Raw genomic sequence first — 16,533 nt, 5'->3', positions numbered from 1 at the left:
AGAAATACAGTTGCTCCAACAACAGATAAGCAGGTCATCTTCGCCTATTTCTGAAGAGGATGGGCGGTCTTTTGTAATTCTGTAAATAAGCCTAATGGCAAATTGTGTGCAATGAATCAATGACAATTATATGTAAATTAAAAAAGAGTTTATTATAAACCTACTGGACTTTCTTTGTGGCTTATTTTTTATGGCAGAATTATTTTAAGTGAAGCAATAGTTTATAACATTTATAAAGCATTAATAATACGTGTACGGACTAGTCGTCCACCGACATCTTCATGCCCTGCATGGTCCACAGGGTCGGCACCTTCCTCCGGCACCGTTTATAACATTTATAAAGCATTAATAATACGTGTACGGACTAGTCGTCCACCGACATCTTCATGCCCTGCATGGTCCACAGGGTCGGCACCTTCCTCCGGCACCGGCTGATGGTGTTGCCTAGGGAGAGGGATCCTCTTGGTGACACAGATGTTGTGGAGGACAGTGCTCGCTGCTATTACGATGCAGACTCGCTCAGGGTGCATCCGCATCTCTCCATGAAGACAATGAAATCTAGAAAAAAGAATTAATGATTAGGCTATTGTAAAACCTAAATGTGTCACGTTTGGCGAGTTTTATATATTCTGTCCCTAATAACTCTCTCCCGTCTAAAAGCCCGCTCACTGTTAAGTCTGTGTATAAGGTGCGCCATGTCTTTACTGCTGAGTTATCAAGTGGTTACTATAGAAACTTAGGACTTAAGCCTGGATGGTGCAACTGTCATAACTATTAGGTCGGACTTAGAATGCTGAGTTAAAACCTACTTACCTTAAGACCAGGCGTAAGCCCTGTTGGTGCAACCGGCTCCAGAGTGTTAACATAAAATATGTTTAGAACCGTATGTGTTTAGATTTAAATTAAATACAGATTTACAGTACTTGCACTGTTTGATCCATGTGTTTGTTGTCCTGCAGCTTCAGGAGGACTTACAGAAGTCCAGGATTACAGGACCAGCAGCAAAGCCAGGGGACACTGGAGAGGGAAGAAAAGGAGCTGTTACTGGATTTCTGCCTGGGAGCAGCGCTTCACAAAGGAGAGAGTTTTCACAGAGTAGTGAACAAACTTCTCTCATTGTTTTCTGTGAACACTGACTTACATAACATCCTTCTTGATTTTTACCAACACGTCAAGAGTAAAGGGTGTTCAGGTGTCATTCCAAAACTGAGGCCACTTTTCCAGTCAGCTCCTGCAGTCTGGTCCATAAACCTCTCAGAGAGAAAGACCTCCATCCTCCTGGAAGTGCTGAAACTCCAACCAGAGAAGAAACAAGTGGAGCTGACAGGCTGCTCAGATGAAGAGAGTGAAGTGAGGAGTTTCCTACAGTGTCTGCCTTATATCTCACAGCTCAGGTAAATTAATTGTACTTCACATGACTTCAGTGGACATTTCTGGAAACTCACTGTTAGTTTGAAGGTGAAGATAAAGTGTTCAGGTGATCAGTCCACATAAACATGTATCATTGTGTTTAGTTTTATAGATGAAATGCTGTTTTATTCCATGCAGCCCAATGTGATTATTCCTACATTAACCAGAGTTCTGTGCAGATCAAACCCCCCTAGCAACGCTCCCACAGATTCCTGCTCATCTCCCATGAGCTGATACTTGTTTCCTCCATCGAGCACCAAGTTTGTTCCTTTGAGGCTGTTTTCATCAGTCATCTATGAACTCAGTAAAAAGGAAACTCAGCTATAATGATGTGATCCAACAAGCTCCAGCATTGTCAGCAACAGAGACCATCACCATTGTGTTGATGATCTCTGTTCTTCTTCAGGACCACTGATTGCTGACTCTTTTACTGTTACAGCTTTTTGCTGTGATTTAGCAAATCTCAGGATGAAGCAGTAGTTTCCTGCATTAAAAGATGTTTCCCTTCTAAGTACATCAATGTGTTAGTGTTGACTAACATATTGATTTTTGTGGAGCTACGACAAACACACTGATATTAATGAACCACATGGTGCCACAACTGGTTCATATTTTGCGCTTTTTTATTTTTAATCCCAGCATGTGATTGGTCATGGATGCTGGATTGGTGCTCATTGGATGCTCATTTATTGGCTCCCCTGACTCTAATATAGCCAAGAAAAGAGCTGTAACTGAGCAGGATGTTTGAATGATGAATGATTAAGAGGAGTGAATGAGAGGATTTTTACTTTCCTGCTTCCTTTAACATTTTCCACCTATATCCCTGTTAAATGTTCAGTGTGTAGATGTTTTGTGCCATCTAGTGATGAGGTTGTGAATTGCAACCAACAGGCTTACCCTGGACTCAGTACACCGGGTTACGGCTGCCGTACCTAATCGCTGCCGTTGTAGTCAATGCTTGTGCTCACACTAGAAGCGCCGCACCACTTCCCAGAAGCGGCTCTCCGCTCCGTGGCGCGGAGAATAGGCAGCCGGTCTATTATTGACGGAAGATGTGTTAAGGAGCACAGAGCAGATGAGCCGGGCAGGACACAGACACAGAAAGAGAATCCAGTCGATTTTCAAAATAAAATAGCTTGTGCCGACTCCCGATAGTGCACAGTTAAAACAAACCAAAAAGGAAACAATTTAACTACGTAGCCTTCTGATCCACGGTAGAAGCACCAAAATCAAGGACAATTTACCAAATCAACAAAATCTAAACAATTCAGCAAAATCAGGCAGGCAAAATGCTCTTATTATGAAATGCTCCATGTGGGAAATTTAGCCCTGCAGGCAACTGGGGGAAAACTGTTCACAGAGAGCTGTGATCGGTAGCAGGAGCACACAAAATGACAAATAAACCACAAGTCAACAACGTGGGGCAGGCTAAACGCACACTGCTGAAACGTTTTCAGTGTGAGTTGATGCAGGAATGAGGACGGGTCAAAACCATGGCGCAGCCGTAACGCGGCGCACACGGCACCTGTGTGAGTCCGGGGTTAGTCTGCTCCCTTTCCCGCAAACCCGTAGGATAGCTATGGTGGCTGACACAGGACAACAGATGTCGTCATCTGAGAAAGCAGAAAGTAATTTCTCGACTGGTCACTCTCTGCTTTCTCAGGTTTTGTAGATAGATATATTTAGGGGCTCCAGCAGCTTCTTATTTTTCTTCCTTCTTTTTTTTCTTTCTCTCTTTCTTTCTTCTTCCTTTTCTCCACTTCTTTTTCTCCGCTTTCTTTCGTCCTGCTGGACGAAAACACAGCAAAATTGGCACGTAGGCTGCAAATTCCATCCACTACTCAGGCAAAAAATGGCCCTCATAGAACTCATGTTGGCGCTATAACAATCAACTTTGCGTTTTTGCAATAATCTCAAAAAATGGATTCATTTAGAGTCGAACTTCTTTCATTGTTTGAATCTCTGGATTCATCTGCATCTTTGCTCAAATGGGCTTCTGCTCTAAAAATGTCAAATTATATTACTTTTTATCACTTTTCTCTAAAACTTATTTTTGCGAAGTCATCCCAGACGGTTTTGCCAATCGACCTGAAACTTTGGCAGGATCATCTAGTGACGTCACTGATCAAAAGTTATCGAAAGAGTTTTGATGCGTCAATCTGTTTTTTTCCATACATTTCTACTTTTGTGTATTTACGTAAAATTTTACATAAATGCCCGTAAATAGAAATTGGCATAGGCTATTGTAACCAAACTTGAAGCGTCTGCTCAGATGCTCAGCCCGAACTTCGCTGAGCAGTCCTGGGATATTCTTCCACTAGGTGGCGCTACACGTGCAAAAAGTTTATACCTCGTAATACGCTGTGTAGTGACTATGCCCTATATTTAGCCGCTACAGGTAGTTAATTGATGGATTGTTCTTAACGTGGACTCGAATAAATCTTTTCTGTATAGTTTCCAGTTTGGCGTTTTATTCCCTGCGTCCACTTACAATAAATAATATGTAATATAAAGTAGAATACAAGCGAGCACAGTTGAAAACTGTTTGCTCCTCTTCTTCAATTAACCACCTGTTTGTAACAATACAGGAAATTAAATAGGCTGAGGCCAGCATCGGCCTTACCACACAACACAATATCATGCCCCTTGTGGCTTGGAGGAAAACAGGCAGTATGGCTCCTACACACCAGCCCCTAATTGCTTCTGGCAGAAGACAATGCAATTTTCTAACAAAAGGGCCATAATGTAAACAAACAAGATAAAAAAAAACAAATGTAAAGTAAAAGCACACTTTAGTTTTAATAACTTGTGCATATTTTTACTGTACAAACCATATTGAACCGTTATATTTACCCACATTTACTCTGTGGCCTGACATAAGAGACAAATTTTAGTCACAGGTCGTACAACCACATTTGTCTTTGTTTGAAGACGAACAGAACGTATAAGTCCCCTTTTATCAGGGAAAGTTTCCAGTACTTTTCCAAGCATCCAAGATCCACGTGGTGCTGTAGAATCCACAACGACGACATCTCCAGGCATAAAACTTTATTTATTCCTTTGTCCATTTTTGTCGTTCCTGCAGCAATGGTAGGTATTCATGAGTCCATCTTTTCCAAGAGAGGTCAGCAATACATTGGACCTGTTTCCATCTTCTCCTTGCATAAAGATCACTTCTTTCAAAAAGTTCTGGTGGTAGAATTGGTTTCCCTTTCAGTAGAAGCAAATGGTTAGGAGTCAATGTCTCTAAGTTGTTTGGATCTTCAGATAATTTAGTGATGGGCTGGTCGTTCAGCATTGCTTCGACATTGCAGAGGACTGTTCCTTCATCATCCAAACTTTGTTGACAAAGTACTGAACTCAAAACCCTTCTGATTATCTGTATTATGCGCTCCCAAACACCACCATGATGTTATCCAGCAGGTGGGTTAAAACTCCATTTAATTCCTTTTTGCGACAAGTATCTTTCAATGTGATCCTGGTTTAACAATGCTAAGGCTTCTCTCAGCTGTTTTTCAGCTCCCACAAAGTTGGTACCATTGTCTGATCTCATGTGACAAACCTGTCCTCTCTGACAAATGAACCTTCGCAATGCATTGATACATGAACTTGTATCAAGAGAGTAAGCAGCTTCCAGGTGAATGGCCCTACTTGTCATACAAGTTGATCACTCCGTAACGTTTTACAGTGTTGCGTCCCCTTTTCACATCAAATGGACCAAAATAATCAACACCAACATTAGTGAATGGAGGGAGATCAGGAACGATTCTCTCTGTGGGCAAGTCTGCCATCTTTTGTTCACCAGCTTTTCCTCTGTAGCGTCTGCAAAATCTGCATCTTGTTATGATTTTCCTCACTGCAGATTAGCATTTGTGATCCAATACTTTTTCCTTACAGTGGAAAGTACATGATTTCTTCCCCCGTAGCCCAACTGCTCATGAAAATGGCGGAGAATCAGGTTTGAGAGGTGTTGGTCTTTTGATAGGATGAGGGGATGTTTTGTGCCCTCATTTATTATATACTTTAGAACTGAGGTACTGTCAGTCCAAAAGAGTGATTTGTTCAGTGGAATCTGCAGCTCTGATTGAAGCATCTTCAACATCATCTGCAACAACAGCAGCAGTGAGTTCCACACGAGGTATGGTGACGGGTTTTAGAGGAGCCACTCTGGATTTACCAAACACGAACGCAACATGGACCATTTCCTCAAAGTTCTGCATTCTGATGTAGGTAACTAGCATCTGAGAAATGATGCAGTTGTGCACTTACAATCTTTCCAAATCCTTTAGGCTTGATGCACCAGTTTAGCAGGGAGAATGAGTGGCGCCAAGAACTCCAGTGGATCATTGATGGAACTGATAACAGACAACATGCCACATTTGGTGTGAGGTTGCTCCTTGACTTTCAGTTGAAATTTGAAAGTGTCTGTTTCTATACACCATTGCAGACCTAAAGCCCTCTCTATTGGCAGTTTATCTCTGTCCAGATCCAGCTCACACAAGTTCTGTGATTTGTGTTCTTCTGGAATACTTTGAAGTAGGTCCTGGCTGTTAGTGATCCGCTGTGAGATTGAAGCCTGCTTTGCTGCAAATGGCTCTTAGATTCTTAACCATGAGGACAGCCTCTTCTTCAGAGGAAAGGCTTTTCAGAAGGTAATCCATGTAGAAATTTCTTTTGATTGTGTCAATGACTTCTGGAAAGCTTGTTTGATTATCCTCAGCAGTCTTCCTAAGAGCAAAGCAGGCACAACTGGGTGATGATACAGCCCAGTCAGGTTTGGGCCTTGTAAAAGTTGACTATTGAGAGAGACGGCCCCGAAGTCTGCTCCACAGTCAAACACAACACGCAAGGTTCTCTTCTTAGGATGATATACTCCATGGTGAGGTAAATACACCATACCTTACCCTTACATGGTTCTAACTGATGTTGAGGCACCTGTTCTGCATAGCCTTTGTTAATGACATCAGTAAGAAACTTTGTGTACTCGTCATGATAACTTGCATCCTTCTGAAGCCTTTTCTTCAAGCCATGAACATTGCTACATTGCTTGACAATGCAGAGATTGTTTGGCACGGTGATGTCTTCTTCTTTGAAAGGCAGTTTCATCTTATAATGTCCCTTATAAAGCTTAACAGAGTTGTCCATAATTTCAATGAATTTCTTTTCCTCTCTTGATATCTCCTCTTGGTCTTTGGAGGTTCCCTCATTGAAGTCACGGTTGTATTGTTTCATCAGTAACTCCTCAATTCTGTTGACAATAGTTCTATTAACAGTAACCGTGGGGTAACCACTCAGACTTTGCTTACATTTACATTTACTCATTTGGCAGATGCTTTTATCCAAAGCGACTTACATTTGAGGAACAATATACAAGCATCAACAGAGCATCAACTACAGATCTACAACTGACAATACATACTAGTAAGAGCAGCAATAAATACTAGTAAGAGCTCACAGTACATATCACATCAATGTGGTAGATACCTAGGGAAGGTAGTAAGAGTTAGCAAAAAGTGCACTCAAAACAAAAAGTGCAATCAATACAAGATCATTGTAGGGGATAGAAGAAGAAGAGCACAGGAAGTGCATGTTAGAGGTTAGGAGTTAGAGGTGTTTTAAGAGGAAGTGTTCTCGGAAGAGATGAGTTTTCAAGAGCTTCTTGAAGTTAGAGAGGGACGCCCCTGCTCTGATGGCGTGTGGTAGCTCGTTCCACCATTGTGGTGTCACAGTTGAGAATAGGGGAGCCAGTGGAGGTCACTGAGTAATGGAGTGACATGAGTCCTTTTGGGCTCATGTCACTCCATTACTTGTCACAGTTTCCCTTTAATGGACCATTAATCACCCACCCCAATAAGGTTCTGATGGCATATGGTCCACTCCCTTGACTGTTAATAACCTCCCAAGGCTCCATCAACCTGGAGGTATTGGTACCGATTAACAAGTCCACATTAGCTTTTATACGAGGAATCCCAATGTCCTTTAGATATGGCCACTTAGACAACTCCTCCTCACTGATGATGTTGTCTGTTGACACAGGCATCTCCTCTTGAGTGAAAACATCAGGAAGCTCATAGAAGTGTTTTCCAGCAAACTTTCTCTAAGCCATTAATAATGCAACTTGGTACTGCTTTATTATGACCCATTGTGTGTAGTAGCAACTAGTAGCACAACTCTCAAATCCTTTTTTGGTCAGTTCTGTATCTCCTTGGACAGCTCTTTCCTTTTTTGCAATATGCAAAATGCTGGGATGAGTTTGGTTGCAGTGTCTGCAAGTAATGCGCCTGTCACAATTCTTGCTTAAATGCCCTGTGCATAAAGAACCAAAACAAAGACCTTTCTCCTTTAGAAAGTTTAACTTGTCCCCATGTGTCCTTTTCTCCAGTAGTGGACATTGATCCAATGCATGGCCACGTGTACAATACAGACAGGAATTCTGGTTTGGTTTGTTACAGGGGTTACCTTCCTTTCGTGCCTTATTCATTTGAGCATCTGATTTTAACTCGTCAGAAATAGACACGAGTCGCAAAACTGTTTCTTTTGAAAGGTGGTTTAATTTGAGACTTGCTTTTGATTCCTTTCTGAGCTGGATTGTCCTCTATGTCACCAAAGACTGGATCAGAAGCAATTCTGACCTGCTTCTCAATGAATTTGACAATGTCAGTAAAACAAGCTCTTTGGTTGGTTTAGTCCAAGATTTGACATGCTTGTACTCTCCATTGTTCTCTGAGCTTATATGGAAGTTTCTGAATCACAGTTCTCATGTTTGCTGGCATATTTAGCTCTTGTAGATATTCAAGCTCTTCCATAGCATTGGAACATTCACGCAGATACACTGCAAAAGGTGGTTCAGACCTTCGTGGTTACCAGAAGATGAATCCTACTGACTGTGGTGATCTTTATGTTTCTCATCTAAAAGCTGATCAGTCTTTCGTCTGGACTTTAAATCTTTAAACTGTTCTCAGAAATTTCTAATCAATGACCCTGAAGAGACAATTAATCAATAACCAGATTAGAAAACACTGTATGAAGTTATTTCTGCCTGTAATTGATCTTTTAAAAACATTTTTCCTAAAACAAATGGAAACATGTGATAAAGCTGTGAGAATATTTTAACCTGTTTCCTTCACATGTTAAAAAAACTGTATGTTAAATCAGAGGCCTGAGACAGAACCATGGATTGTAGTTTGGACTGTCATTTATCATTATATTATATTATCTCTTTCACTATTGTTTGCATTATTGACATGTTTTAAATGGGGAGGGGGAAGTGACGTTTGGGGGAACCCGGTGATATGCAAAGCAGAACAGGTAAAACTTTAGGGGCCTCTGTAACAGAGGGGGGCCAGAGGACACAGGAACATGACACTATTAGGTGGATTATATGTTGGAACCTCCTGTTAACTGTGGACATTACTGACCTGCAGCATCTGCCACGCTTCATCCTGGTACCTTTGTGTTTGTCCTCTAAGGAGGAAATCTGTTTGAATTCGGACAATTTAAGTTAATTTAACGAACGTTTGGTCTGCTGGGACATTGGGGTTTTCTGTTCTGAAGCCTCCCAGCTGCTAATCTCAGCAGGTACCAGATCTGCCTTTTACCTCATATTGGCCCTCATTTATGAAAAGTGCGTACACCAAATTTCCAGCGTACACCCAAAACTCAAATCCTACTCAGCTCAGGAGGTATACGCAAGTTTTGAGTGGAAATGCGCAGAAAAACAATTCCTAACACCACAAAACGCACTGACAAACTAAAAGATATGATATATTATGACCCACTGTAACAGAAACAACGTTTGAAACATTAATTTTGGTGTTTATATTTGAGCAACACGGACTTTATACAGCCTACATAATGTTTGAGCAGTCAAAACATTTTGATTTGTATTTGGACTATTTTATCGTAGCTTTAGGTGCCTTTTATTTGGGTTTGCTTTTAATAAAATGTGTACCTTCAAAGGAAAAGGAAGCGCATAAGCGGATGGCTTGAAGCACTGAGACTGTCTGCCGAAATGGACACAGCCCCACGCCCTTTAGGTGAGGCTGGCACGTCGCGTACAAAGCCCTGCATTTATTATAAGACAAACTTTATATTGTGACAGCAACAGCGAGCACCGACACCCCCACTAAAGGCCCCGCTTCTTGGCCCGTGCCCTGCTCCTCCGGGATGAGCGCATCCTCCTCTGGGGCCAATGTCTTGGAGGGCCCCCACCTGCCGACCCCCACACACACGTGTACACAATCAAGGTTTTGAATTATAGGGTATTATTTGTTGGAAACACCTTTAGTTTATACAGTACTGATTCATTGGCCAGGCGATATTATCGGCCAATATGAGTTAATTGCATTTAAATTGGTATCTGCATTTATAACAGCCGATTAATGACTATTAAAAAGGAAACGGAGAGACAGATCTTTCAACCATGCCATGAGTGTTGCATAGTTTCACCAGAGGGCGCTCTGCAACTCCTCTGTTGATAACAGTGCCACAAATCCACCACAAAACAAAGCAATCAGCTGAGTCGAGCAGAGCATTCAGAACCGAGGGAGATCATGATGAGTTGGTCATTTGTCACGTGAAATACTTTACTTAAATATTAAAAATAGCACTCATCACTTCTCCTCTTAGCCCAAATAAGCCTGACAACATTCATGACCATACCAACCCACCCAATTTTCCTAGGTGACTCCCGTTACTCATTGCCCTCCCCCGGTTTCCTCCCGGGTCACAGCAATATGTTTAATGTGCTAACGTCAATGTACGGTTAAATTATAGCGTTTAAATTATTCTATATATATCTGTGAGCTGCATGTCTGTAGTTACAGTCCAAACCAGACAGGACATGTAAATAAACGTGAGTTGAACCTAACACCAAACAAAGTTAGCTCCTCTTTAAAATGTACAACGATGTGAAATCTTTAAGTTGTAGAAAGTCATGTAGTGGTTGAGCAATGGTTTCTGGTAGCTTTATAATTAAAGAGTGCTGGTAAAAGAATAAACTAGAGGTGAATATGCTATTCTCTCTCTCTCTCTCTGCATGTTCTAGCAGTAAATATTTATTGATGTGCAGTTGTTTCCATGTTCAGTTGCTGAGACTGGAATTTAAAGGCCCATTTATACTCCTGCGTAGGGTCTACGTGCGTAGCCATGCATTTATACTTGTGTGTAGGTGTGTCCTTCATTCTGCAATTACACCTCCAAACGCTAGCCACTGTGAAGACTTTTGCCGGCCGAGCAGGCTAACTTCCGGTTTAGCGCTCCGCTAACGTAAATGGGAGTAAAATTGTAAATGTGCGGCTGGTGTAGCCTTTTCAAATGTTACCGACCGAATGGATCACATTCTGATAGTGAAACGAGTCATTTAACTCGGGTTGCAACGGTCAAATATATTGATTCACTGTGTTACAGCCGCCGCTTTGGCCGCTAGTAAATGTTACTTCAAAGCGCGGGGTACTTCCGGTCGGCTCGGAGGCATTGCGAGGCTACCCAGCCGACCAATCACAGAGCTTACGATCCGTGTCAACTCGACGTGTAGTTACATTTTGGAGGAGGTGCACGTCAGGCGACGGCGTAGCCTCTGCGTAGCCCCATAGCCTACGCCGTCGATTTGACGCAGAAGTATAAATTGCACTTAAGGCTTTTTTAAAACATGATCCATTCAGGAAAATGTATTACAGCTTCCAAAATCGGTCTGTTCTAGTTTATATAGGAAAGGGGTCTACCATCCAAATAATTTTAAAAATCTAAATATCAGCTTATAAGTCAGCTCTTTATTATTGCATCGACCCAGAAAAACCCATATCAGAAAGGCTCTACAGGATCAACACCTGTACACTTCCTCCATCATACAGGATTTACACCACATAAGCAGCAACAATATCAATACATTCCCATCCGTACTTGAGCTTCTCTCACCAGTACCGTTTCTCTCTGTTACACTAGTTTAGCGTTCACAGTGACAGATGTGCGCCAAAGCAATGCTAACATGTAATAACGACGAAAAAACACCAACAAATACATTTTTCTTAGTTGAATAAAGCATAAAAGGCAAAGCAAAGCAGTAAATATTTATTGAGTCTTTGACTCATTAAAAGCTGTGGTTAGAACACACTAACTTCCTTACTTACTTACACTGACTTAGCAGCTTGGAGCTGCTCGTATCTAGAGTTAAGCTAACAAGCTATATGCTGACAGTGATACCTGTTAAATGTTAACACATAAATAAAATACAGGAATTTCACTCACCAAGTAGAACACGGATTTCCTGGAGGTTCTCTCTCCAATGAACTGCACTGCCATTATTCAACAGGTATCTGCATGTAGAAATGTCCAAAAGGCTCCGACAGGCTGAGCCTCAGAGCTCTGTGTAGCTGATGAGGCTAACAGACGGCGGACAGAGTGCAAGGAGTGGCAGTGGCTAATGGCGCCTGTCAATCAAAGCGACCACGTCCCTAATAATGCAGAACTTTAAGGCTTAATTTAATTTAAAAAGGTGAGCTATAAAAATATTCACCCCCCTCACAGTTGTCACAAAGGGTAAAATTAGAGATATGCACTAAAACCATTCTGCTGTAAAGTTGGGCATTTTAACATGGGGATCAATGAAGATTGACTCCCTTCTGCAGCCAGCCTCAAGTGGCCACTCGATGAATTGCAGTTTCAGATACTTCCGTATTGGTATCGGAAGTGAGAGCCAGAGGTTGCCACTTAGTTCCACCAGGGCAGTAGAATGTGAGGTTAAGCCGGCTGATCTGAGCTTCCATGCTGTACCGTTTTACTGCCAATAATATTTGCAGTGGTGGCCCAAAGGTTAGAGAATGAGCTTGTGACCAAGAGGTTGCTGGTTCTATCCCCGGATTGGCAGGATAAATCTGGGTGTGAAAAGTAAAAACAACAGCAGAGGTGGGAGTCACATATGTCCAAGTCACAAGCAAGTCTCAAGTCTTAAACTGCCAAGTCCCAAGTTACTGTGATGAAAGTCAAGTCATTTGAAATTCTTAGGAATTCAGTTTGTTTAAACAGTTTAAGAGAGGTGGCAATTCAACTGTATGATCAATTTGAGGGTTTATGTACTAACTATACTGCACTATAAAGGCGTTTCTATTATTTATTAGCTTCTCTGATTATTGACATGGGGTAGAAAAATAGTAGTGTAATAGAAACATGTGTCAGTAACGGTAACCTCTTACTATCCCTGTAAAATTCTTTTAAAACTATATTTAATATATTTTTTTGTTTCCCCTTGAAAAAAGTTTGCTAACAAATGCATGATGCAGACAACTACAGCTGGGATTTATTAGCTGGAAAACACTGTGGGCCACAGCATAAAGCCTTACCTAGCCCAAGTTTAAATTTTATACCAATAATGTACAAATTTATATTGTACACATCGTTTTTTCTAAGGATATGTCTTAGTGTATTGTTTTCTAAAAAACACCACTGCCCCTTCGTGGCAAGGTGCTGGTACGCACTGTAAATTGATGCGGATGTGTTTTTTTGCTGGTAGATCATGAACTTTATGCTTAAAGCTGGATCAGAGCCTTTTAAAAACAGAGTCCCATCAGTGGGTGTCCAATATGCTTGATCGTCACGTGGTTCATGGAGACTGCAGATAGTTCCCGGATGTCCTAGGTGGGTAATTAAAAATGAGCAAGAGAAACTGCAAAAGGGCGATTTTAAGCGATTTTGGGTAATTTATACAATAAATGCGTTGACTTACAATATTTGTACAGCACACTGACACGTGTATGTAGTTACATTACTATTTTTTTAAAAGGAGGACATATATTTTTGACAATAACAGCTACAATCACTTACCTTGTTGACATTTTTTGGCTAACCTTACATTGGAAAGTGTCTTCCTCTTGAAAACACATTTTAAAATTCAGATCAGATTTACCTTCCTAACATTCCTTTTAGTAATCCCATGGTACCAGGGTTAATTGATCTTAATGACTAATGTAATTAGTGATGTTTATCACTTCAGATAGAACAAACAGGTGACCAGGGTGCGAACTACGGGGGAGCCAGGGGGAGCTTAGCTCCCCTAAATAAGACATCAGCTTCCCTAAAAGCATCATTTGTGATATTTTGGGGGGTCTCTAAAGTTGTGCTGTGTTTACTGTCAGGGCCCAGGTCTGAAAAAATCTCTGCAGGAGATTAAGGTGCTGATGCAAACCTTCTTTAGTCGATGAAAGCAACACTATGTCATCTGCATACAGCAGACCTCTGATCTCTGTGTCGGCCAGGTGCTGTGGAACACTCTAATTGGTTCGCTAATTCATTGATATATAGATTGAAGAGAATTTGACTGAGATTGCATCTCTGCCTAACTCCCCGGCGGTCAGCAGGAGCAACCTTACAATTACTAAAGAGGCTAACAACAATAAAATATGTGAGGTACTTTTTCCACAAAAAAAGAACACATCACTGGCTTGCTGTTTGGTTTACTAAAAACATCACTGCAGATAATATCCAGGCTCCACTGAACCCCCTGTATTTCTTGTGCTGAGAGAGGGAAAACAAGAGAAAGAAAGGGTTAGACAAACCTACACATTTGTAAAGATTCATCCAGGTCAGGGTTATCCAAGAAAAGTTGAATCGGGAGCATTTGGACTTGGTAGTAGATGACGTTTCAGAAGAAGTCCAGTTGCCCTCAATTCAACCTTTCTTGTAAACAGCTACAGGTTTGAGTAGTTCAGTATTCACCAATAAGGTGCATTCAGCCACTATGATGTATTAATGTGGGTAAATAAACCTGAATTGTTTTGTGGAAAATAAGCTCATAAGGTAAGAAGGGAAGACAGAAGGGATGCAGACACTAAGAGCAGGGAAAGATAAAAAGTATTTCTTATACATTTACAATAATGTGTTGTTTTCTATCTCACCATGGTCCACTGAGTAGCCTACTCTTTAGCATCACTCTTCCTCCACCATGCAGAACTTCTACTGCTCTAATATAATTATTGTTTACTATGAAGATTGTTTTTATAATATGTTAGTATACTACTTTTAATGTAAGGGGTAAATCCCCAACTCAATTAAATACCACCCAAAAAATACGTATTTTAAAATAAATTCATAGGCTGCCCCTGTTGATATTGTGTGCTGCTAACTTTATCCATTGCCAGTATTATAATTTGTTTGTTAATTTGTTAACCGCTAATGTCCGTAAATCTTCTAATTTAGTGGGGGAAATCCACTGACATGCTTTAATGCATGTGTTAACTTGATTCAGTTGTGCTAATAATATATAATCGTATTTTTTTTACACGTCTTACCTTTTTAAACGTGAATCCCAAATAGCATTTTCTATTGCAGCTCCACTTCGCTGCTAGCATTTGATGCTAACTTCCGGGAACTGTTCAGACGCTCCATGATCCGCCCTTGCTGTGAAAAACTGGTCCATTGGAGTGAACGGAGATGAAGCAACTCTCTCTTTAAAGGGCTCCGAGCTGGATATCGTTATTTTCGTAATTTTATTGGATACACAAAGTGTACATTTTTGTTGGAATATAATCAATCGGTGGTTTAAGTTACTATGAGGCTTCTTAGGTGAGTTGTGCCAATTTTGATTGTACTGGTTGGTCTGACAGAGGCGCTGATTGTACCCACTGTGGTGATTGTATCTTGAAATGGGTTGCATTGGTCGAATCATGAGTATTTTAGCTTTCAAACGGTGTATCATATGAGTATAGCAGTTGTGGGCACATAACAAAAGCTGTCATCAGGACCTGTTCCCACCAGGAATGTTCAGAGGTTTTCACATAAAGTTACAAACTGCAGCCAAACAACTGGATGTAGCTTAAACTTAACGCTAGCTTTCTGTTTGTGTAACCAGCCTATAAGTTAGCTAAAAAACTGTACCTTTCTTTATGGGTTCTGTAAAGACAGATGAAGTTGGATGTTGTGGTGGTGGTATCACTGATTTTTGAGCTGCAGACTTTGCACGCCGCTGTTCTTTTCTTCCTACCCTCATTGACAACATAATCCGTGAATGTCTGTGTTGTACTTACATTACACGTAACGGTCTTTTCCCACGCCGCTGGTTACAGAGATCTGGGCTGCTATGGGAAAGCACACATGGGTGCGTTGAAATGTAAATATTTAATTTTAAAAATCAAGTTTCAAGTCATGTCTCTCAAGTCTAAGTCAAGTCTCAAGTATATTTGTTCGTTTATTCGGATTTACATGAATCTAAAAACGATACCTACAATGCTTATAAAGAGTATCATGTGTGTACATGATTACGCAAGCTACTGACAAAGGAAAAAGCATCACAACACAGACACAATTATACACCAAACCATTCACCTAAGCTCATCAATGTTTGTGTTATTATTCAAGTGTTTTTTTAGTAGGCTTTTAAAACCGGCCTTACTGGGTGCTTCAGCAATACAAATTGGTAAGTTATTCCACATTTTGATGGCTCTAAACATTACAGATCTGCACACCGCATCAGTCCTGGGTTTTTCAAAACTAGACAACCCTTTGTAGCATGCTAAGTACTATAAATATGTTGGTTTCTCACACAACTAACATTCATTCATCCTTGGGCAAGATACGGAACCTCGTATCTTGCCCAAGGACACGCAACACGGTGGAGCCGGAGATTGAACCGCTGACTTTCCGATTAACGGCCAACCTGCTCTACCTCCTGAGCCACAGCCGGTCAAAATGATGCTGAAATATGTAGTGGACCTAAATTTATTAGTTATGCATTTTAATAAATTTATGAGAATTGATACCCAATTATGAATTATTATTCATAAAATCAGAATTTCCTCGTAAAGGGCACCACCGGAGTTGTTATAATCCTAGAGTCTCCGGACCTCTAGGTAGTTTTGAATAATTATACAATTATTACTAGTGATCAGTTAGTTAATAATCGCTCAATTATCTTAAATCAGTCAGTCAGTCAGTCAGTCTCATATCTAAAGGGTCAATTCTCTTGGCAGGAACTATAAATAGGCAACACACACAGCTCTTGATTATATTACAGTGAATTTATTCTCTAACTAAGGTGATAAAAAGATGGTTGGATACAGGGAACATAAACATTTGCTGAACAATGAGCCTGGAGGTTCGATTGTGGGAAGCATTTGACTCATACGGCATAGAAGA

At 40.8% G+C, this 16,533-nt stretch overlaps 1 protein-coding gene and 1 long non-coding RNA gene across 2 annotated transcripts in view; one reads left to right on the top strand and one right to left on the bottom strand.

Annotated features, from left to right (window-relative positions):
• The window catches only part of LOC123972807, a 152,489-nt gene that overhangs the window by 66,887 nt on the left and 69,069 nt on the right, over positions 1-16,533 (top strand). The window contains exon 11 of the mRNA XM_046052500.1: positions 1,242-1,394. Coding sequence (XP_045908456.1) covers positions 1,242-1,394 — 153 coding nt within the window. The remainder of the gene's footprint in view (positions 1-1,241; positions 1,395-16,533) is intronic.
• Positions 132-482, bottom strand: LOC123972515. The gene is made up of 2 exons (XR_006825428.1): positions 416-482; positions 132-310 (listed from the first exon to the last, which is right to left on the bottom strand). It is a non-coding gene; the product is annotated as an uncharacterized LOC123972515 (long non-coding RNA).

Source organism: Micropterus dolomieu, linkage group LG01, assembly GCF_021292245.1.
Source record: "Micropterus dolomieu isolate WLL.071019.BEF.003 ecotype Adirondacks linkage group LG01, ASM2129224v1, whole genome shotgun sequence".
NCBI lineage: Eukaryota > Metazoa > Chordata > Actinopteri > Centrarchiformes > Centrarchidae > Micropterus > Micropterus dolomieu.
The sequence above is the reverse complement of the archived record's forward strand: the minus strand, read 5'-3'. Positions and strand labels throughout refer to the sequence as shown.